This window comes from Copadichromis virginalis, linkage group LG1, assembly GCF_057382275.1.
Source record: "Copadichromis virginalis isolate Kocher_CV1m ecotype Utaka linkage group LG1, C_Virginalis_male_GT1.1, whole genome shotgun sequence".
Lineage (NCBI taxonomy): Eukaryota > Metazoa > Chordata > Actinopteri > Cichliformes > Cichlidae > Copadichromis > Copadichromis virginalis.
The window spans coordinates 8417904-8442282 of record NC_140618.1 but is presented as its reverse complement, the minus strand read 5'-3'; the positions used below and the strand labels follow the sequence as shown (position 1 = coordinate 8442282).

Genomic DNA, 24379 nt, shown 5'->3' with positions numbered 1-24379 from the left:
CTACAGCTCTGTACCCCAAGACATTTCACCTCTGACCTCTAATTGTTACACCTTTCATAATAACATGCAGCCACGTGATGGTTCAACAGTCAGCGCTGAACATAATGATGAGCACCAGCCTGTACATGAATGCTAGGATAATTCATGTATGCTCAAAAACATGGAGAAATATAAACACCTTCTAAGTATGTGATGGTTTGGTGGCAGGGCCCTTTGATCAGGTAAGTAAAAACCTGGGTGGGATTCACAAAGCAAATTAAAGAACGCAACGCTTTGCTTTGAGAAAGCACCATCTGAGAATTAGCACCCTCTGCTGGTGGCACTGAATAAATCCACACTTGGTTTGAAAGTCAGAATCATCTTTATTTGGCCAAGTTTGTGCACACAAGCAGGGAATTTGAGTCTGGCTATACTCTTTTTAGTGGTGAGTAGTTAGTGCACTATGTCTCAGAAGGTTTCTGGATTTCAAACTACTGTTGGCTGGGTCTTTCTTTGTGAGTTGTGCCTGTGTCTGTTTTTCACAATTACTCAACCTTGCTTTTTCAGTGCAGCAACAGTGCATGTTAGAGTTGGAATTGGTATGAGTGTAGTCTGTTTTTTACCCAGTGTCATCTGGGACAGGCTCCAACCCCCTTGGGACATAAATTGAAAGAGTATGAGTATGAGTGGGCTATAAATTTGGCAATTGCTATTAATCCATTTATGGCACAAAAACCCCCAGGTTGTCTTATCAAACTGAATTGGTGATTATTATGTTATTATTATTATTATTATAATACACATTTATTCATCACCAAAATCATCCAGATGAAAATACTAGAGTCTCAAATTAGTTTATTGAGTTTTCCATTGTAATGTACTTATAGTGGACACATTTTAAACTGTGTTCATATTTTCATATGGGGAGGATAAATCCTGATAGCGATGCTTCTGGTTGCTCCTAGCAACCTTGTTAAAACATTTTTCATATAAAAATTTTATTATGCTGAACTGAAGTAAAATAGACCATTTAGGGCGATTATTAGCTGTTTTATATTTGTGTATATATTATTGCTCTGTGTAATTTGAGAATTCTGCATAGTGTGCTGTATCTAGAGTTAGAGCTCCTGGCTCTACTCTTTTGGGACCTCTTGGGCTTTAATTTCCACATCTGCTTTATTTTGTTGTGCTCCTTCTTCCTGATGTCTAGGAAATTGTCTAGGAAATTATCAATCCTTTAGCACATAAACACAGTATAGTGATCAGTATAAGGTGAAGAAAGCTGCTTCTGGTCAGATGGAAAAAAAACACACAAACACAGAAGAGTGGATTTGGCAAAATGAAATGGCTGGCGGTGGACAGATGTAAGGGTATCAATGGTTACAATAAACAGCATGAATGTTGTGTCACAAGACACGATAAGATAAGATAAGATAAGATAAGTTTCTTTTCACTAACTCATCTACCAAGGCATTTTAGAGAGTATAGCAGCTGTGGCAGTTTGTCTTATAACAACAGCTGTAATCTCGACATTTCGACTTTACTCTCAAAATAATCAGTAATATATATGTTTTTTAACATGGCTCTCATTCTCCTCTGTAACTTTTGCTACATGCTTTGTTGAAAACCAACTAATTATTACATCTTTTGAAACTGATGGACAACAAATTCAAATGGAAAACTACAAAATAACTACATTAAGACAAACCTTGACAAGCACTCAGTTTACCCTTTTCATAATTTACTTAAAAAAATAAAATAAAATAGAATAAAATGAAATAAAATAAAATAAAATAAAATAAATGACCAGCCGTCTTCTTGTCTGTCTTGCTGGCTCATCCTCCAATTTTAAAAGATGTTCAACATTCTTCTTGAACATGTTCATAATGAACCCATTAAACAAGTGAGTTTAAAGATTATTATGTGTCCATTTTTTACTTTTTAAAATCATTTACATCACTTCATATTATTGCTAAGTGGTACATATCAGGTGATTTCTATGTGTTAAATGTTTTTTCTATTAAAATTGATCTTCTTTAATTTTAATTTTAACAATACCATACTCATATATCTTTATTTTCTGAAGACCCCCTCAGAGGTTAGCTGCACAGTCAGTGTTCATGGCTGGATGCCACAGGCAGGTGCTGAGGAGGGTAACAGCGCAGGGCCTGGGTCCTCATACCAGTGCCCTGGAGGCAAACTGTGAGTGGCACAGCAGAGCTTTCATGAACAGACTCAGAAACAGGAAGAGATGTAGACGATAAAGTCGGTCGTTTGAAGTGGTTCTGCTCAGAGGCACAGCTCAGAGACTCAGACATAAAGGCTCACGCGGCATCTTTCTCACTCCATGTCCTGCACGCACACCCTTCACTCTCACATCCACTTGAAAGGCAGCAAAACAGCGCTTGCAGTGGTCAAAGCATCAGATTTCAAAATTTAGGTTGCTCTCTTTTACTGTCTGTACCATTGTTGAAGTTCAAGCAAGGCTCATCCCAGCCATAAGTTTAGGAATTATGTACACGCTAACATTTTGACCGCCAGCATCCGTTATCCTCTAAGCAAAGAGTCAGGATTGATATGTTGTTTGCTGGGATCAAGTAATTGTTACTTTGAGGTGGACGTTAGAGGTCAGGTATTAAGCATGTGATCTCCTTTTCCAGAGCCCCACTCTACAAAATCTGCTTCCCCGCTGTTATGAGGAGGACTGTCCAGAGAGATTCCCCGCTGCTCCCCAAACACCTTCTCTTGCAGTTCGATTATGTCATTTCGGATGTCAGCCATCATTAGCAAAAGAAAGTCGAAGGAGCCAGGTGGACCCTAGAGACAGGCGAGAAATTGATTGGTTAGTTAATTAATTGTGCACATGCAGCCTGAAAATAAAGGAAAAGCTGAAAGCCCCCGAAACAGTGCAGCTCCTTGAATGGTCACTAAATCATTACTCCAAATGTCAGTTAGCCCCCATAACTAGTTTACCCTTTACATCACAGCTGTAAGCTCACTCTTTTAAATTTATTCTAGACTTAAATATATGGGGTTGCAGCCACAAAGGGATTTAGCAAGTAGCTGTCTGCTAGTATGTACCACCTTTTGCCCATGTTTGTGGCATTTGTTCCTTTTAAAACATGTTCAGTGAAATTATCTGATGAATAATGTGGACTAATATTACAACAGACCAAAAGGTCTGTGTTCCAGTTTTCATGGTTAATTTTTAGCATGTTATTTTTATGCTACATTGCACTTATTAGCAGGTACTGAGTGTCTGACTGATGCACACTTAAGGTGTATGGATGCAGCTTGTTAACCAACCTTGCCAGACTTTGTTTTTTTTAACCCTCTTATCCAAATATGATCACTTCTAGCACCTAAAACGCTTAGACTAAAGCTTTACACCAGGGCTTCGTAAACAAGTAGGTGATTTCACAGTGGCTATGTCTATCATTGATATAGTGTGTTATAATCCATACATCTATAATAACTTACAGGTGGGCCTCTGGGACCTGGAGCTCCTCTGTCACCCTGTAGATGAGAAACAGCACACATTGATTGAGTTTTAACCTTTTAAACTGTATTCAGCTTGCTTGCTTCCATGGACAATAAGACTCATAACAGGGTGTACTGTAGCTTCATGCATGGGAAGAGCATCAGTGGTCAGTTTAAATGTCAGAATGGTGAGACGAGGTATAAGAAACAGTTAAAAAACAAAAAAACGTAATAAATGTTGTTAAGTTTGCTTTTCAGAGCAGGGTCTATTAAGAGTGCATTTGAAATGTGTGAGCCAGACACAGACAGGCACAAGATGGCGACTGGCGATGGTGACACAAAAGCATACAAAGACACATAAGCAAAATAAAGTTGCTATAACAACCTTTAATCCATCTCTTCCTGGCGCCCCGGGTGGTCCCTGTATAAACGATTGAGAGATGGGTTTAAGAACAGCAGGTTTTCTTTTAATCACAGCAACAGTTACCTGCTTAAACTATTATCATACAGTTCATCTATTCATCTTTGAGCTACCTCTTTCCAGTGATGCAGTACTGGTGTCTGACACAGAACAGATTTTTTTCAAGACATAGCAAGTTTGCTAGTTCCAAGTAGTGACTACTGATATCAGTGACTATTGGAGGCTCTGCTGCAAAAAAAGACTCATAAATTGCAGGTACAGTCTTCAGATTCATAGTGAATAGCAACTTATGCTGCCAACATTACTTGTAGGATTTGGTTGCTAATCCGCTGAAAATGGATTAATAATACGTCTCTACAAACATCAAGACAGAACTGGATGCGTCCCAGCACCAGTCATGTCGCTGCGCCAGTGGAAAAGGGTTATTAGCTTTATGAGCTGATTGAAGTGGGAGGTAAAGCCTGTAAGAACACCTAAATTATGGTGCCAGTTTCTTTCCTTACCACTGGCCCCCTGCGGCCTCTCTTTATGTGCTTTAGGTCAGGCTCTGGACCCATAGGTCCCATGTCTCCCCGAGGGCCAGGAGGTCCAGGAGGGCCCCTCTCCCCAAGGTCACCTCTCATTCCAGGTTGCCCTGGGTGTCCTGGTAGAGACAGAAGAAAAATATTAACCTCAGTGGAGTCTGGCATCCCAACAGCATGGGCTGAGAATACTTTTAAGGTCTGTTATTATGAGCGAACATCATCTGTTCAGAACATTTCATTTGATTATTTTCCAGTAAATCTATTAGGTAAATAGCCAAAATATTTGCCACTGTAATACAGTGTCTGTAACTAGAGGTGGATCTGTCTCTAGGATTTCCATCAGTTTCATATTACCTGGGACGCCAGGAGCTCCTGGAGGGCCAGGAAGACCAGAAAGGCATGGGCCATCAGGTTTTTTTCCTGCTCGTCCCAGACTTGGTTTATTACTGCTGTTGGCCAAGCCAGGTACCTTCAAAAGAATAGAAGAAAGTTTAAACTAAAATGAATTTAAAGGTCAGATGTGTGGTCCAACACAGTTTGACTTTGAATAATTGAATAATTTCTTTAACATCCTCAGTTTTTTATGCAACTATTAAGTCTTGCTCACTTTTTAGCCATCATCATTTACAATAAATGGTCTGATTGACTGACTGAAAGAGTTCATGCTTGAATGCTTGATTCAGTCATTTGGTTTAACTGCTATTACATAAAGATGTTACCTGGTTGGGTGAGTGTGTATTTCCCAGCTTGAGTTTCAGCTGCAGTAAACTATTTTTCATGTTCATAAAATCTTGACAGGTGAATGAGCAGGTACCAGAACTCATCAAGGTATCTGACTTCCCTGATGAGCTCACTGCAAGAAAAAAACAAGGAAATAAAATTCTCAAACTGTACTGCATGCTGTTAAGTTAAATAACAGAAGAAAGAAGTTCAGTCAATTTTTTTGAATTCATGTGAGTTTAAATACCACCACAAGCAGTACTGTAATTGTAATTGTAATTACTGTAATTGATTTTTGTTTTCGTGTTCTTACTTTTTTTCTTTGTCTCTCTTTTATGTCTGTCTCTTAACTTCCATTTTTCCACTGTCCACATTTTTCATGGTTATTTCCTTCTGTATTTTGCCTTCACCTGTGTCTGATCTCCATCTTTTCAACCCTGGGTTTATATCTTCCTGTCTTCCCTCTATCAGTTGCCAGTATGTTTGCTCTGTGTTTGTTTTTCCTGTTGTAACTCATGCTCCTGTTTTTGGTTTGGTTTTATTTTCATTCTTTAACCTTGTGTTTCTTTCTTTTTAAAAAAAAGTTTTTGATGTTTTTTTGCATCACCTAATAAAACGGGTTCTTGTCATTTACTTTCCTGGCTTTGCATCCTAAGTTTGTCATGCATCTACTCACAGTTGCAGTTATTCAAACAACCTTCTTCTGTTCAACCTCACATAAAATCTCACATCTATCTTTGTTATAACATAATCTGCCCTACCACCAGCTGGAAGCGATATCTTATTTAAAACAGCCAAAGGCCTAAAAGAATCTGCTACAAGTTCTGTTTACAGCGATCAATTTATTTATAAGCACATCTGAAAACAACAAAGGTTGACCAAAGCGCTCTACAACTAAAATGAACGAAACAGAGCAGGAAAAATAGAAGACAAAAAACATAAAGCTCAAAATGATGCAATGATGAGTGGCACAGAAACTTACAGTTGTGTATGGCAATGCAAGAGCGTTGATCCGATGCAAGTATGTAACCACTGCGACAGCGACACTCAAAGCTGCCCACTGTGTTCACACACTCCTGGTCACACAGACTGCTGCTTGGGGCCTCACACTCATCAATGTCTGCATATTTTTGTGTGATAGAGACAGAAAGGGGAAGAAAGTAGTAAAGATAAAGTTAGTTTACAGTAAATCTCAAGTAAAATTTGAATGTTTAATTCCTACACTTACACATAGTAATTTCTGTCCATTTGTGTGTTTTCAGGTTAATCTTTTATTGTAGAATTTGAAAGATGAAAGTCACTTTAAGGTGTTAAATGCAATTAAGAGCTTTTTAGAATTACTTTTCCAGGTCCTGGTCTAAGCCCAGAAAGCTGATGGTAATAGAGAGAAAATGTTTTGCTGCACAAAACCACAAGAGGGAGCTATTTCACCTGTTTAGTTCCAAACCACACTTGTTACTTAGATCACTTTCAAGAATAAAGACGTGTGGTGCAGTGAATGACAAATAGCCTATGCAAAAGCATAGTTAATTGTTTTTTCCCAGAGATAATGAAAACTGACCCAGGCAGTATGGAGATTTGTGGTTGCGGTGTCTTTCTCGGTCAAAACGATATCCAGGATAGCATGTGCAGACAACTCGTCCAAAGTTATCAGTGCACTGCTGCTCGCAAGGTGACGCAGCACACACATCCACACCTATGAAGAGGAGTGTGGTGTGAGCATTTTATACAGCTTCATTACTGCTTTGTTTCATTCATAGAGTTTCAGAACAAGTAAAGAAACATCTCAAAAAGGGTTTATACATATCACAGTAGGATGGGTGTAACACAAGCAAAACATTTACTGGCACAGTCTGAAATATTATCATGTAACTCATATCTGTAACTATCTGAAGTTTCCTCCATATTCAACACAAACAATTTGTGGACAAGAGATTTTTTTTTCATAACCTTACATCAGTGCAGACTCTGCATGGCTTTATTCAATTTCATTAAGTTCATGTTTTACAGTATCTAATCACAATGAATGTTGGAGTTTATATACGCCACTGCAACCTAGAGTTGCTTGCTTGTTATTCTGCTGTTTATATGTATTTCCCCATCGTGGGAGGGGCTGTCAAAGCAGAGACACCCAGACCTCCCTCTCCCCAAACACCTCCTTCAGCTCTTCTAAGGGTGAAACAAGGAAACCAGGCACGAGACGTAATGTCTCCAGTATGTCCTGGGTATGCTCCAGGGTCTCCTCCTGGTAGAACATATCCAAAACACTTCATCTAAGAGGCACCCAGGAACCACCTCAACTGGCTCCATATAATGTGATAGAGTAGCAGCTCTCCTCTGAGCTCCTCCTGAATGACTGAGCCTTTAACCCAATCTTTAAGCCTGCGACTAGTCACACTAAGTCTAGGATTTCATCTAATAAGTGTATTGTCAGATTTTCAACAGAGTAGTTCATGTCGTAGTTAGTATAGAATATAACTGAAATCCTACAGCAGCCTGCATTAAACTTGTGTGCTATTAGGCCAAAGGAACCATTAAACTGAAACATTAAAATGCAGTTATTTGATCTCTTCTCTGGGTTTCTGTGCCTCACTTATAGCCTCTGGCTGGGGCTGTAAGCACCACAGCATTTAAAGATTTTAATGGCATGTCAAGCAAAGTTAAGCACTGATTTATTTTGTTTATATACTTTATTATAATTTTATTGTTGCTCAAGTTGACTCAAGTTCAAATTTTAACCTGCTGTAAGAAACATACTACAGATATGATCATATCTATTGTCTATCTTCAGTCTCTCCTTATATATCAGCTATTCACAAATAATTAAGGGAAGCATTCGTTCTTCGTGGGGTCATGGAAGAACAGCACCGTCTAGTGTCTGATGCTAATTACTGTTACCATCTGGAAGCACAGGATTACAGTTTTAGAAAGAAACGAAATTGTTTAGCAATGCTTTTCACCAGCCCGTGAGAACATGGCCATGAAAGCTGACAACTTTCACAAGAATCAGATGTTTGTTATGGAAAATCACAGTTGTCAGTTGTCTTTGCCAAGACATATTATTTTTTATGTGCCGTTTGTTTCAGGTGACTGAAGTGTACAAGCTATATGAAAGGACTGCTAAACTGACAAAGGTGTTCCACATTATGTTTTGTACAGTTTGTTGTGTTTATAAACTGCCTTCGAGGAAAACAAAATTGCATCAGATTTGAAACATGTGGATCCAGATGTGAGAGTTTATGAGCAAAACTTATGCGATGGAGCAAATGGTTTACCTACTTTCAGGTATGCACTGGCCCATCACAAATCTGAATCCTTTACAGCACTTCCTCCTGAAAGAAGAAAAGGAGAATATTCAATGCCAATTTCAGATCAGCTGGGAAAGCCATTTTATTTTATTTTTTTATACATGAGAAGAGTGATACCGCCGTTATATGTTTGATAAATAAAAAGCCGTACCCAGATGTTGATTTGCTCAGAGAGAAACAGAAAACCTCCATATGTAATAAAAAGTCTGCAAACCAGCACTTCTACAGTCAAACCAAATGTTTCAGTTGACGTTGACTTTGTTACATATTGGATCACGTAATCAGACAATTACAGAGTGGTAAATGAAACAGCAAAAACAGGATAACTGCTGTGATGAATCTGCATTTTAACTGTGTAGCGCATTGCACTGATGAAAAACAGGCCTGCATGATGCACTTTTCTATATAAATGTGATTTGTTGCCCATCAAGTAGAAATGGCTGTTTTAATTAGTAAAGAGCCAAGAAGCAAAATCTGCTTAGTAGAGTCAAAAAATCTTTGCTTCAGAGAGCAGTAATTAAATTGAATAATTTCAGCACTGCAGTTTTATAAGTTTGTTGCTGTTCACGTGAACTTTGTAAAATAAAAAATATTTGGAAAGTGTACACCGCGAGCCAACTGTTGTAGTATTTAAACAGTGTATAAGTGTATAAGTGCAGCTGAAGATAAACGTGAGGACAACAATGACATCCTGCCACCCTCACTGACAACTAACACATCATCATTTAGAACAGCGGTCTCCAACCTTTTTTGCGCCACGGACCGGTTTATGCCCGACAATATTTTCATGGACCGGCCTTTAAGGTGTTGCGGATAAATACAACAAAATAAAACTAGTACCGGTACCGAAAAAAAGAAGATTTATTCATAACACACGTGAAAAGACCCAGGAAAACCGAGTAAACGATAAAAATGATAACAAAATAACGCTGAAAACCGATAAAAACCCTGAAAACTATACATTTCACACCTGAGCCTCAACTCTCGCGGCCCGGTACCAAACGACTCACGGACCGGTACCGGTCTGAGGCCCGGGGGTTGGGGACCGCTGATTTAGAGGAAGGTATTCGGCACTAGCAGCACCAAAACACTAAAAAGTAAAGAGCAGCTTATTTTATATGCATTATTAACCTGCATCAAAACAGTATTGGAAATGAGAGAGGCCATCCTTTACAAATAATAGTAGACTTAGAGTCAACTAACTAACTATTGCAATAATAAATAAACCCAAGAACTCAAGTTCATTTTGGCAATCTGCTGACAATGCTCATTTGTCAGCAGGTCATCAAAGCTGCCTGAGGGCTACTGGTCTGTTTCTCAGTTTCACTACAGTTTTAAAAAAGTAGGTAAAAACAAGCTGCAGTTACTTCTTATTCTGAATTTTAGTCACAGTACTTAAACTATGAATTCATTTAAAAAAAAAACAAAAAAACAAAAAACAAAACTTGTTTACAGTCTACTTTTGTGATGTAAACTCCTAAAGTCTTGTAGATGCATTTTTCCCTAAGTCAGCATTGCACAAAAATTATTGGGCAAGGAATTTTCTCACACTTGATTTAGGGTGTTTGGAAATGACAGTCGTTCAGCAATCCCACAACAATCCACCACATGTTACAAGCAGCACAGCTGGAAAAAAACAGAGGAAATGGCTCAGAATTTCTAGCAGCACAGCATGCAACAAATATCACACATGCATGCTTGAAAAAACACAGATGAATTCCCAACTCCTATCCCAAAAACTGCAAGCTGTTACCGGAGGGGATTTAGCATGCTGCTTCAGTCAAGGTCCCCTCAAGACAATAAGTTGCTTTTATTTTCCTCCAGCCTCCATGCAGTGTAACCTTAAATCACTATGAGATCCCCCTCCCTCTCTTGAATGAAAAATAACCTATAAAATAGCGAGGCCAGCCTAAACTGATGAGATCCAGATGAGAGTGGCTTTAATCTGCAGCCTGTAGCGTGGAGTGTTGAGAGGGATGTATAAAGCCAGGCTCTGAGCTGAGGTGGAGAAAGGAAAGTGAATACTGAGATGAAGATTGTCACTCATTGCATCAGTCAGTCAATCCATCAATCAATCACTCAGTCAGTGATCTAAGTTGGGCTAATGTGATGCAGATGTACGTCTGAGCAGGAGGGTTTCTTGGATTTATATCGTTGGCATGACAGCAGCTAAAAAGATTATTTAGCTTGAAGATTAAAGTAGATCTGGTTCTGATCAACTTTAGAACAGCTGTAATTTAGGACTACACATATGGCTTAACGACCCTATTTATTTGTTTCAGCAACCCATCGGTTTGTAAAAGTAGAGGAAAACATGGTGCATAACCAAAGAAAAGAAATGGCCCAGTGCATGCATAAAACTACACACATCCCTCTATGCTCTTTTTTCTTTCTCACCCTGAAAACTTATCTGAAATCTTATGACTCCTTCACTTTCTCTTGTTGAAACAATTTAATAATTCTTGAACTGCTACAGTATGAAGCAACGTGTTATGTAAGCCACTGTTTTTCTCTCCTCTGCTACGTTCTTCCTTCTTGTCTTGATCATTTTTCATTCACGTGCGCTCCTTCTCTCTCATTGGTTGTGCATGTTGACGATCACATATTGAAAGCCAGAGGTGTAGAGTGTCTGGTTCACCACCACCGCAGAGTCAGCTTTAATCCTGAGCTGTTTTTGCAGGTTTGTTTTGTTAGCTATTAGCTGAGTTACCAGCAGACATGTTTTTGGTTGTGGTGTTAATCATTGACTGTTGAGTATTTTTTATTTTAGGACAGAAGGCAGAATCCAAAGAAGCAGTACTTGGCTGGTTCAAGACCTTCTCTCTCATTTGTTTGTTTTGGCCAGGGCTTCCATCTCCCTTATTTGTGTTCGGTTTTTGCATCATTAAATTTGCTTTGAACTCCCAACAGCTTGTGGCTTCTCATAGTTTATGGGTTCCTCTGAGCCAGTAATTTAGGGACCGTAACAGCCACTCTGAACTTTACATGTATGGCTTTGACACAATGGGCACTTTCACCCTGTTTACAAATGTTTTTCCCTTGAATTTTAGCCAAGCTGTTCATATTCCCCACAGGGTAAAATCCTGGAACACTTCCTACCTGACAAACTAATTGCATTCCCATAAGCGTCGACTGCTTACTGCTTTTAGAGCTAATTAGGCAATAATAATTGCTTGACAATTTTTGCTGGTGAAATTTTGAGTTGTGTGTGCAACTCTTTTAACATAAGTCACCCATAACACCTTTCTCTGTGCAGATGTGTATACACAAATATGCATAAGGCTGTAGAAGTGTAATTCCAGTGTCTGCTCATTTCAACAACAAACCAAAACAACTGACAAATGTGTGCTGTGTCATGAGTCATCTTAATATAACAGGGAAAAAAAGGTGTCATAAATATAAGAAAGTGTTCATAAAATTAGCTATAAACACAGTGGCATGCAAAGGTCTGGACACATAAGACGCAACTTAGCAAAGAATTAATTCCATAATTGATATAGAGACACTTTGATACTAGAAGCAAGTTTGGAAGGAATAAAATAAAATAGTTTCACCAATAAGATGATACCTAAAATGCTACAAGCCAAACACGCTGGCTTGTTTCTGCATGGTGTTCAGTGGGTCCTTAAAAAAAAGAGAAAACGGTGCAAATGGAGGACAAAAGGAGAAGTGGCAAGCCTATAAAAGAACCAACTAAAGAAGATGAACAGTACCTGAAAGTCCTAACCTTAAGAAATAGGAAAAGGAAATCCAGATAAGACCTGAGACAAGACCTGAGAGCTGCATCTGGCCTTTCAGCTGATCCTTCTATTGCCCAACAAAACCTCATCAGAAACGGTCTCACTGGAAGGGTGCAGACCAGGGGAATGGTAAAATGGTAAATGGCCTGTATTTATATAGCGCTTTACTAGTCCCTAAGGACCCCAAAGCGCTTTACATATCCAGTCATCCACCCATTCACACACACATTCACACACTGGTGATGGCAAGCTACATTGTAGCCACAGCCACCCTGGGGCGCACTGACAGAGGCGAGGCTGCCGGACACTGGCGCCACCGGGCCCTCTGACCACCACCAGTAGGCAACGGGTGAAGTGTCTTGCCCAAGGACACAACGACCGAGGGGAAGGCAGGGGTATTCAAAAAATATAGAATAACTGGAGGTAAAATGAGTAGCAACTTGTCTTATGGACCGATGAAGCCAAATGTGACATTTTGGGGTCAAATCCTTGTCAAAATGTGCAGAAGAGGTTGATAGAGAAGTACAACAGTAATTGTCTACAGCCATCTGTAAAACATGGTGGCGGCTCTCCCCTGGTTTGGAGCTGCATTGTCAATATGTTTGGAATTAGAAATGCAGAAAAGTATCATCAGATTTTCATTCGCCATGCAATACCATCTGGAAAGCATCTGATAGGCAACAGGTTCATTTTTCAGCACGGCAATGATCCTAAACACACTGCCAATCCAGTAAAAGCTTAGCTGGATAGAAAAACACACAGTGGAATACTACCAGTCATCGACTGGGCTGCTTGGAGCCTGGACCTCAACATTATTGAAGCAGTGTGGGATCATCTTGACAAAGAACAGAACAAAAGTCAGCCAACATCCAAAGAAGAGCTTTGAAATGTCCTTCAAGAAGCTTGGAGAACCATTCCTGAAGACCACTTAAAAAATTACAATAAAGCTTGCTCAAAAGAATTCACGCTGTTGAAGAATAAAGGTGGCCATATTGACTTTCAGGGTTGTTAGAATTGTAAAAACTCTGTTGGTGACTTATATACTCTGTCTCCATGTATGATTGCACATATGCTGCAGCAAGAGTACTGACAGGGACTAGAAAGAGAGAGCATATTTCTCCTATACTGGCTTCCCTTCTTTGGCTATTAAATCCAGATTTAATTCAAAACCCCGCTCCTCACATACAATGTCTTAAATAATCAGGCCCCATCTTATCTTAATGATAAGATAGTACCATATCACCCCATTAGAACGCTTCAGTCTTGCACTGCAGGCTTACTTGTTGTTCCTACAGTATTTAAATGTAGAATGGGAGGGAGAGCCTTCAGTTTTCAGGCCCCGCTTCTGTGGAACCAGCTTCCAGTTTGAAGACAGATCTCTACTTTTAAGATCAGGCTTAAAACTTTCCTTGCTAAAGCATATAGTTAGGGCTGGATCAGGTGACCCTGAATCCTCCCTTAGTTATGCTGCAAAAGGTGTATGTTGCTGGGGGATTCCTATAATGCATTGAGTATTTCTTCTTCACTCACCTTTCTCACTCACAATGTGTTAATAGACCTCTCTGCATTGAATCGTGCTTGTTATTAATCTCTGGCTCTCTTCCACAGCATGTCTTTTGTCCTGTCTTCCTTCTCCCTGAGGCTGGTTCTGCCGCAGGTTTCTTCCTGTTAAAAGGGAGTTTTTTCTTCCCGCTGTCGCCAAAGTGCTTGCTCATTGGGGGTTATATGATTGTTAGGTTTTTCTCTGTATATAGGGTCTACCTTACAATATAAAGCACCTTGAGGCAAATGTTGTTGTGACTTGGTTCTGTTAAATAAAATAAAATTGAATTGAATATTTCTCTGTAAAAGAATAAAAAAAAACTAGGGGTAGCTCAAGTACTGTGTCCTTTATATTTTATCTAATGGTATGTCTTTAAATTTCATTTTTTGCACATTGTTTACCTGCTTGTAAGTATATTTGACTATGCTAATTTAATTCCAGAACAAAACATATTTTCATGATAATAGTGCTGATAATATGTAAAGTACAGTTGAGCTTTTAAAATGTTGGCAGAACACTTCACAAGTACTTGTTGAATGGCCTAAGATGTTCATAAACCCTCTATCTCCTGTGGAGGTAAACAGTGTTTGAACTTCTCTACCAAGCCCTTGTTTGTCAGTCTTCACCGAAGCATATCCATCACCTTTGATGTGTGTGTTGTATTTGAGGAGTTATGATACAAATGTGTAGAGAAAAAACAAATCTGAATGGTAACAGAATCTGGTCAGCAATAGTGAATACTAACTGAACTCACTGCACATCTGTAAACTGTACATACATAAGCAGCATGTCAGTCTGAGCAGCTCTCCCTTGGGTGTCTCTGGTGGGTGGGACAGTGGAGGCTGAGGCGTCTGGACAAGAAGTTGAGGGTGGAGGAAGAAGTGACCCGTGTGTTTTTGTTTTGGAATGTGAAAGTATGTCGGTCAGCATGACACAGCCTCTAAAACACACCCCATTAAACTGGAATCAGTCTGAGCTTTGTGTGTGTGAATGTAAAGGTTTTAAAGGTTTGTGCGCTGGGAATCTGAGTGTGTTTCTCATTCTCTTCATTATATATAATAGTTTTAGAAGTTGTAGTGTAATTTTGTTGGCAAGAAATGTTTTATATTGGCACCAAATATTAGCAATTAGTGTCATTTAATTAAAAGAAAAAATGTCGGGATCTGCCTGCCAAAAGTCAGACATTGTTAAGCATGCATGCTCATGTCTGTGAGAATATAGAATACATGTGTATATATGGTCTTATGTGCAGGAGAGTCTGTGTGAGGGCTTGGATGCCATCCAGTAATCTTGCAGCCTTTTAATGTCAGTCAGGATTTATAAGCGAACCAAACGATGATGTTAGCAAGCACCCTCTCCGCTTTTTTTCCATGTCCTCTCAGTGCACTTTGCTTCACTCTCCTTATATTCAATCCGTGATTTGAAACACGTCAATTTATATTCAGCCCGTCCTATCAGCATTACTACTTGTTGACATAATCTGTCTCGCTCTCTCATCTGCTCAGACTGACATGATGCTGGCCTCCTGTTGCTCTCCAGCCAAGAAACCTGATGAGGTGTCTACCTTTTCCATCTTCATTTCATGCAGATGAATATTGTTCCATCCTCCATAAGACTTGCTGAGGCCAGGAATGGTCACAACCTTTTACAACAACCTTTAAACTGCGGTGTCAATAAGGACCAGCTGTTTGCTGAACTTCAAATGATGCTTCTTTTCCCCCACAGATACTATGAAGAAACCATTAAGGGGACACAACAACTTCCCAAAGAATGTAACTTAACACAAAGTGTCCCATTTTAACAAATCCTTTTGTCCAGAGTAGGAAGCAACAGTGTCCACATGTATGGACTATTTGGACCTCAAAAAATGAATCCTGTCAACTTTAGTAATATTCTCAATGTTCCTTTAGCCCTACAAAAAGCAGCTAAATGCAATGACAGAGGTCACATGACTTGTAAACAACTAAGACATCAACAGCACATTAACCGTCATGATCATCCAACAACTTTCTCAAACATTAATCAAAGTTATGGCCACGTGAAGCTGACCAACAAATAGAGACATATTTTCACATGCAGCCAATTTAGAATCAAAAATTAAACTAACAAATATCTCTTTGGACAGTGGGAGAAAACATGGAAAAGCTCCAGCTGACCAGTAGGTTAGAAGCCAGAAACCTCTTGCTGTGAGGTGACAGTGCTAGAAAAATGATACCTGAAAACTCCTGGGCTTCCTACTACCTGATCACCAACAGCATGCTTGTGTGCTAAAATAAGATGGTAAAAAATAAAACTGCCAAACATGTTCATGTGGGCATTGTTACAGGCATTGCTAAAGTGTGGAAATATTGTGGATCTATATTTGCAGAGTACTGTTTATATGTGATAGTTTATCTCTTTACTGTGATAGGAGCTGTGCCAGTTAGAGCCACTTGCCTGCAGCACACAAGAGTTCAGTTTTGGCCCCTTTCAGCTTCCAGAATTTTATAACACTTTGAAAAAGACAGCAGCATTATAAGAACATCGTACTACGGTGGCCCTGAGAGTCCAAACGGACTGCAACTTAAGAAAACACCAGCAATAAGAAAAATGCTGCAAAAGCACACAAAGCACAATGGAAATGGGAAAAACGACAACGGAAATAGGAAAAAACACAAGGGAAGTGTTTCTGGGGAGACAATAACCTGACGGACCAGTTGCAGGAACCCAAAACATGGTAGTGTTTTATCATGATTCATATAATACTGATGACGTATTTCTAGGCTAATAGTTAGGCTAACTAAGCTGTAGTGCCTCTTCACCTCACTGTGCAATACCTTTGTGCAATACTTTTGTAAATAGTCAATGGTGCAAATAGACCACAATACTTGAAATGTGCAATTCACTTGTATTTTTATTTTTATTCCTATTTATTCTATTTATCCCCCTTCGTATATTTTATTTATATTTGTCTCTGTATTTATATATGTGTGTGTGTGTGTGTGTGTGTGTGTGTGTGTGTGTGTGTGTGTGTGTGTGTGTATGTATGTATGTATGTATGTATATATATATATATATATATATATATATCATTCTGTAACTGTAACTTCTGTCGGTGCTGTGTTTTTGGAAACCGAATTTCCCAGAGGAGCCCACCAGAGGGATTAATAAAGTTCTATCTTATCTTATCTTATCTAACACACTTACCTCTCATCTTTTCTTTCCTCACAAAACCAATAGATCCTCCTCTTCTTTTAAGTGTCTTCCAGCACAATTCTTAGCATATTTTAGTTCCTGCAACTGGTCCGTCGGGTTATCTCCCCAGAAACACTTCCCTTGTGCTTTTGAAAATCTGTTGTTTTTTTCCCCATTTGTGTTTTGTTTGCTTTGTAACCTTAGTAGATCAAAATATGGACCTACAGTACTGGTAATTGCCAATAAGTATTATTACTTGTATCCCATAAAGCACACAAATACAAATGAAAGTACAGTTTCATAATTTTCTTAAGAAATAGCAAATAGCTTTTCTTCAAGTGTTTTCTTAACAGTCATAAACAATGAATCTACTAAAACAAATAAGCAGCTGTTACGACCCCCTCTGCTAGGCGTCAGGGAGGGAGTAACATACACGAGCCCCCCAACACAAAACTGAGTAAAGCAAAAGGTTTTAATTACAAACTTTAAACAGAAAACCGACAGGGCTGTGCAACAGACCACTGGGCAGACAATTATTACATAAAGAAAGAACAGTCACGAGTAAAAGTTAAAGGGTAACTAAGGCAGGCTGGCCGCACACAAAATAAAAGCTAGGGTTTTAACTAAGGCAAGCCAGCTTCACAAAATCCTACTCACAGCCAGCTAGCAGCTCAAAACTCTAATCAGGCTAAGTTTAAAGCATGCACCAAGGTTCGACAAAGTTCAGCAATATGAATAAGTTCAACAAAGATCGACGAGGGAGGCACGAAGGGCAAACTGCATATTCAGTCCTAAGCAGCAGCCACTGAGTGAAGGACCTCCAGCCTTTTGTAGCCACAGGTGGGTACGATCAGCCACTGATTGCCTCTTGGAGCATCACGGGATCCCGGGGCAGCCAATCGTCCGTGTGGTCTGGCACACTTCATTCTGCATAAGAGAGGGTTGGCATGGGTCTCCCAGTAACCAATCACACACACGAGTCCTGGAACACATTGATTTACCTAGAGGAAGGTGGGGCCACCTGAGGCCGGAGGCCGTAACAGCAGCCACAACACTGCAGTGTTGAAAAGATTTTTAATGAAAGCTAGGAATAAACTGATCAGTTTTCCACTGTTATTGTGTTGGATAGAAAAGTTTATATTAAAGGTGCAGCATGATTTGGATGTTTATGTTTTCATTATCTGTTCTGCCCTATGAAGTTAGCTTACAGGAACCCATGGCCTTGTTACGACCCCGGTTCACCCACAACTCACTAACAGGCCTACATGTACTGCTTCGTGTTAGCTGGCCTACGCTACTGACATTTCTGGCTCTCCAAGTCTACAATAAAATATAAATACTTTATCTTGTAATTAGTAGTATTAAGAAAATACATGGGTGATAGAGAGGTCTGGACAGGATTTGGGCAACCTCTTTTGGCTTTTGTTGATATACTGTCAGTGCGGATGTAATTAACTGTGACAGCTGGCTGCTGTTTTTGACAGCTTGTGTATCTAGAGGACAATTAATTACCATACACAAATCATTGGAATTCGATTGGGCACTACATGGTTTGTGCTTATCCAATAAAAGACCTTGATTAATGATCTGTGATTGATACTCACACATCCTGCAGACAAGATTCCCCAAATTCTTGTTAATTTTGGGAGGTTGAAAGAGAGCAATGCAAAATCTATTAAAAAAAAAATGACTCAACGGTGTCTGTTGATAGTTTAGCTTTGTTTAAATGTTTAAATGCAACCTCCAGGAGGTCATAACTTCTCCATATTATAGCATACAAACTTTGGTTCTGTCCATCTTCTCCAAACAGTCAATTTTGCTGCGGGTGGCTGACCCGTCAGCTTCCTGCCCAGCATGGGGTACAGGCAGGGCCATGTAGGATCCCAGCCTGCTGTGGGAGCTGTTGCCAAAACCAGCATGGCGGCACTGGAAGAAACTCGAGGACAGTTTCCAGAGGCAGGCCTTGGGGTAGATCATTTTACACTGAAGATTATGTACTTTAGCAAGGGGTCTCCTTCCAAGAGGGGAATGTTCATTGTTATGTTTTTAAATCCGACAGTACCTTGATTTATTTTTGCATTTACAGGTGGGAAAGTTCTGCAGAGGATATTACTTGTAGCACATAGAGAGAACAGTGGTCCCGACAGTAGGTCAGTGCGTGTATGACACTTACCATGAATATTGCTCCAGTCACTGTGCATTACAACTGCCTTTCATTTAACTGAGTGCTATTGTTTTGCAGAGTTTATACAGGGAAGAATGGGTAATAGGTCTTAGCATTGTCTTTGGAAATGAGTCTCATTTTATTTCCCATATCTTGCCTCAAGGTGCCAAGATATGTGATGAACTGAGGCAGATGCTAAGATGTGGCAGGAAATATCAAGAAATAAAAATAAAGGAGGTGGACATTGATAAGAGGTTTAAAGACAGGGACGAAGGTTTTTGTTGGTTTAGAGTTCTCCCTCTTGGGACTCTTGTTGGAGGAACACAGGAAGTGGAGCTCAGTGAAGGTCAACAGCCCCTTGACATACTAGGACAAGAGACTGTTAATGTGTGAATATACGTGTGTACATCTTGTCATTTTGATGGATGCTGCTTACTGATGTGGCATATATGTGTCACAACTGTGTTACAACATGTGCATCAGCTGTGATGTAAGTGATTTATTTGCTCAACAAGTCTCACAGTCGCAGGCAGTTCAGTAACTTGGCCGGCTGTGGTGGGTACAACGATGTGATGATGAATTACACTGAAGCACATTAGCACAGTGAGACTGAACAACAGAGCACAGTTTTGGAAGGAAGCCACATTTATCTTTAAGTCTTTGTATATATATGTTCTTCTGAGAGTCACTATTGTCCATTTTCTCTGTTGAGATTTGTAATTTTCTTTTCAATGTGCTGCTAGCCTTCTTGTGGTTTAACTCTGAAGAAAATTTTATAAGGTGTTCTTTCCATAAGCCCTTTGTGTGGGTTTTTAAATCTGCACTGAAAGCACATTCATAGTACACAAGTTCATACTTTTCTACCCATTGTTCCACATCACAACTGAGACATCAAGACAATTCCAACTACTTGTCCTTCAGAAATATTCCCAGGATCTCTGTCTCCACAAATTAAACAAAACCCGTCCTTACGTCAGCTTCCCCCTAAAGGTGTGATGGTGTTGTCCACATCACAAGTGCATCTCTTAGTGTATAATTGTATGTGTGTGTTCTTTTCAACTCGTGTAAGTATACATATGTGAAGGTGTTCAGCACGAGCACATCCTCTCTGTTTATTTGCTCTGCCAGCCCACTTCCAGGACCCAGGCCTCAGGGGACCCATCAGATCTCTGGTCTAACAGAGGACGCTTTGACTGGGAGCCCAGGAGGCCTGAGCCACTTCCACCAGAGTGCAGTCTGACCTGCACTTCTCCTCCCCTGTGTTATGCCTCACCTCTCCCCATTTGCCACGATTTCTCCTGCCTTCCTCCTGCCCTGACTCACTTTAAAAAAAAAAAACCTCTTAAACTCTTCCCTTAATTTTTCACTATACAATTTTGCGTGTCTTAACAACAGAGTAACAGCAGCAAACTCTTAATTCTATGCAAAGGAAAACATCCTTGCTGGAATTTGTGAAACAATTCCTAAACCAGACCCCTTACGTCTTGTTTGCACTTTGTGCCATCATACAGAAAACCTCAGACCACAGACGAGTTGGTCAGCTTAACCTGACAATGTCATTGTGATATTTTGTAAATGGTGTTTTGTCATGCATGATTTCCTGGAAAACTGCTTGCCTGAATTTCATGATTCATTTTCAAATTTTATGGCAGATTGTTAAACTAAGGACTGTGGTTTTAATTCAAAACAAAATTGGTTAGTAAGTGCCCATTTGTTAAAGGACTGGGACACTTATGAGGCAACATGGGATTTTCGCTTCATTTTGCTGGGGGAAAAATTTCATGTAAAAAAGTTTGCTTCAGTCATTCAGATTTCCCTACCTCTTATTCTCATGTCATTTCAGAGCAGCCACTTGTGCCTGAACTCATTTGCTTTGTCTTCCAGCCTTTTATTGTAGCAGAACTTAAAACTGAAATTTACCTACAGAAAGGTCATGCTGTGAGACAACGCTGCTAATTATTCCACCACCACCGCACCACCCATCAGCCTATTGTCAGAGCCATGAGAAATTGTAATGAAGACCCTAGAATACAAAAAGTACTCTTACCCAACCTGTAAAATATAATAAAAACAAAGCAAAGTACTGATAATCACTTTTCCTCTGTTCAAATCCCAAAGTCAAGCTAAGCCATAATCTTAGCAGGTCAGCTGATATCAGTGGTATCAGTGGTAGCCTTCATCAGCTGATGCCTTTCTATCTAGCATATCATTTTATAATTATGTTCATCCAAAATAATTAAATTTTATATCTATAACAGTTAGTTATGAAATAAGCTGAGCTGCCCTGTCCACAGCTGCTGTGTACCTACATGCTGCTTTGTGGCCCACCACAACTCTTTTCATATTGTGACACATTTATTAAGTATCATACTTGTTGTCACGGATACCTACTCTGTTCTGTGCTTGGGGTTTGCTCTCACTACAGCCTGATTTCCATGTGTGCACAATGACGGGTATCCAAGAGTGGGGCCAAACTTCCAAATGTAAATTCATTCAGATGGAAATAACAATCATGTGACTAACACATGACACTTTTTCTCAAATGTGGTGATATGTGTATATATCTGAGCTCCACATTCAGCAAACACGGCACTTGTTCAAACAAACTGGCAGCAACAAATAGTATATATCTACAAATATTTTTGCCTCCTTTCCCAGCAAAAAAGCAATAAATGTTAAACATTAAATGCATCAGACTTCAGGGCCAGAAAAAAATTACCTTCTTTTTCATCTGGAAATGATGACAGACACTGAACAGCAAGTCATTTTTGCCAAAAACACAAGATAAAATCACCACATATTTGAAATCTATGTAAATGTCTGAAGGGGGAAAAAAAGCAAAATTTAATAAAGTGATGTGACAGCAGTTGAAAAACAACTTTCAGCTTGGCTTAAAATCTCAATAAATGACTTTTCCAGGCTCTGGGAAAGTTTTACCTCCATAAGCACCAAAAGATGAAAAATGCAAAAAATAGTAACCCACCTTGTTGCAGTTCAAATGATCTCTGCATCAGTTTTATGCATAACTCTTTTACAATGTTGGCAGCCATAATCACCATTCTTAAAACATCAGCTGTTAACTCTTAAATTATCTTAAAACAAAATGAACAGAGCAAAGCAATTTCCAGTCATTTGGACTCTGCTTGTTGGAGTTTGAATCAGAACAGCACTGTACCTGACTAAGGGCTGAGACTGAGAAAGCCTCATCACTTGATGAGAGTGTCTCAGAGCTCTGCCTGTGGTCTCTGGCCTTTGTGACCCTGTCGTGGCTCAGTGTCTCTGCAGGAATGTGGCATCTCTGACCCTCTGAGCTGCTTTTCTGTGACAGACACATGTATGATCTGCTTTGTCCAAGTCTACAGGGACATGAAAGTATTTGGCATTTTACCTGACATGAAAAAAGAGCTTGAATGGAGAACACATGGGGAAGGAGATGAAGAGGACTTGACAAATTACATGTTTATGCATGTTTATAGCTATATTTCTATGGAGGCATTTCAGAGTAAATGTTTAAAATGCTGCCAAAAGCAAAATGTAAATATAAAAAAATCTTGGGGTTTTTTTGCTTCTTGGTTAAATTTGAATCAAGAGGTTTCTGACTCGTAAGCAGAGCCAGACAGGAAAGCACATACACCTTAAATAGTAAATGATTGATCACCATTGATATTCTATAACAGCTAAACACGTCTATCCCTCTAATTGGCAACAATTTTACAGTTGGAGTTTCAGTGTTTGTAGCAGCTGTAATGTTTCAGACCTCAAAAAGTCTTTGATTTACTCACTGGCCCACTGATACCAGATGTTAGTGCCTCTTTCCCACATCACGAAGGCATCTTGGGAGACCACAAGAAATATTGTCATTTACCAAACCGATGTGTTTCCATCACATTACTCACTGTATCATATTTTGGCTTAGCATACTGGCAGAAATTTAGGTGAATGAAAATCCAGCAGTGGACTGGCAAACTCAGACTAGTGCTTTATGTGTGACAAAGAGAGAGACGCTATCAAAAGTAACACTTGTTTTTTTTTGTATGGATACTATTTATTTTAACATATTTATGGAAGGAAACCACTGAGATGAAAATAAGTGTAAGAAAGAGTGGTGGGCATTCTGAGAGAAGGGCAACCAGGGACCAAAGAGGAATGGCTAAGTGCGAGATAAGGGTGAGGGAGCAGCTAAACATTGAGGTCAACCTAACGACAAACCCCTCATAATGATGTGTCTGGTTGAGTTTACATGCCAGACAGGAAAAAGCTGCTTCTTAAGGAGGACCTTTTACTAAAAATCTCACAAGAGAAAAGTAATGAACTGATAAAACCAAATAGTTCTTCCAGATCTTCTAAATGGCCTCACGACTTCGTTGATCTTGGAAAACTTTGAAAGCATTGCAAGATTTATCACTGTTTTTATCTGCAGCTCCCCAGTTGTTGAATTCCACACCCCCAACATTCCCTATATTAATTTTTTGCTACACAATACACGTTTCATGCACACAGGCACATGCACACAGCTGGGCTTGTCGAATTCAGACAATACCACAACAACAATGTCGTTCCGGTCTGTTATCAATTGGCTGGTGATTTGTTTTGTTGAGGTATTAATAGTGACAGGGTGACCATAAAAGGGCAGAACAGAGCTAATCTAGAGCAGATTGTTTGCCAAAAAACAGCCATTGTGCTTGTCCAGAGGGCCGTTCAGGTGTGCGCTAATCAGAAAAAGATGGAATATGATTAGTGGAGTTTTTGGGGAGGTCCAACTCTGGTCTAAAGCCTTCCAAAGACAAGTATGCCTCCATTAAACACAGGAAGCATAACTTTGAAGAATCATAAAAGGTTTTTTTTCTGACAAAAGGTGTTTCTCATTGTAATGAAACATAGGTATAGGTATACAGCTTCATAGAAAAAAATTATTTGCCGACTCCAAGTGTGAGAAAAATGAACAGGTTAATGTTCCCTCAGCTTGGGGTTTGTTGATCGTAATCCAAAGTACACAGACAGAAAATGCCAAAGGGAGAAAAGTGAGTGAGAGTTTGAATAGGTTGCCTCTGCGGACTCCTGGATGCAATGCAAACAACCTCTAAGAGGATCGAATTCAGTCCACTATTTTTTTCCACTTGATGAGAGTTTCTCTGAGATATTAAGAGCTTGAGGGTAAATTTGACCTTATCTAATGTGTGATGTGGACTGCGCTGAGCTGTCAGTACCTTTCTTTCAGTATAAAAATCCCCAGAAATCACACATATACTCTGTAGGTATCAAATATGTGCACACATATGTTTACGGTTTAGCTCATTTTGTCCCACTCATTGAAACTATACATCTA

General features: G+C 39.5%; 1 protein-coding gene across 1 annotated transcript in view; it reads right to left on the bottom strand.

Annotated features, from left to right (window-relative positions):
- Positions 1-1305: 1305 nt before the first annotated feature.
- Positions 1306-24379, bottom strand: part of LOC146718281 (collagen and calcium-binding EGF domain-containing protein 1-like) — a 37666-nt gene continuing 14592 nt past the window's right edge. The window contains exons 3-11 of the mRNA XM_085443895.1: positions 8404-8456; positions 6686-6820; positions 6107-6244; positions 5124-5257; positions 4759-4873; positions 4384-4523; positions 3845-3880; positions 3460-3495; positions 1306-2796 (exon numbers count right to left, since the gene is read on the bottom strand). Coding sequence (XP_085300021.1) covers positions 2608-2796; positions 3460-3495; positions 3845-3880; positions 4384-4523; positions 4759-4873; positions 5124-5257; positions 6107-6244; positions 6686-6820; positions 8404-8456 — 976 coding nt within the window. The 3' untranslated portion in view covers positions 1306-2607. The remainder of the gene's footprint in view (positions 2797-3459; positions 3496-3844; positions 3881-4383; positions 4524-4758; positions 4874-5123; positions 5258-6106; positions 6245-6685; positions 6821-8403; positions 8457-24379) is intronic.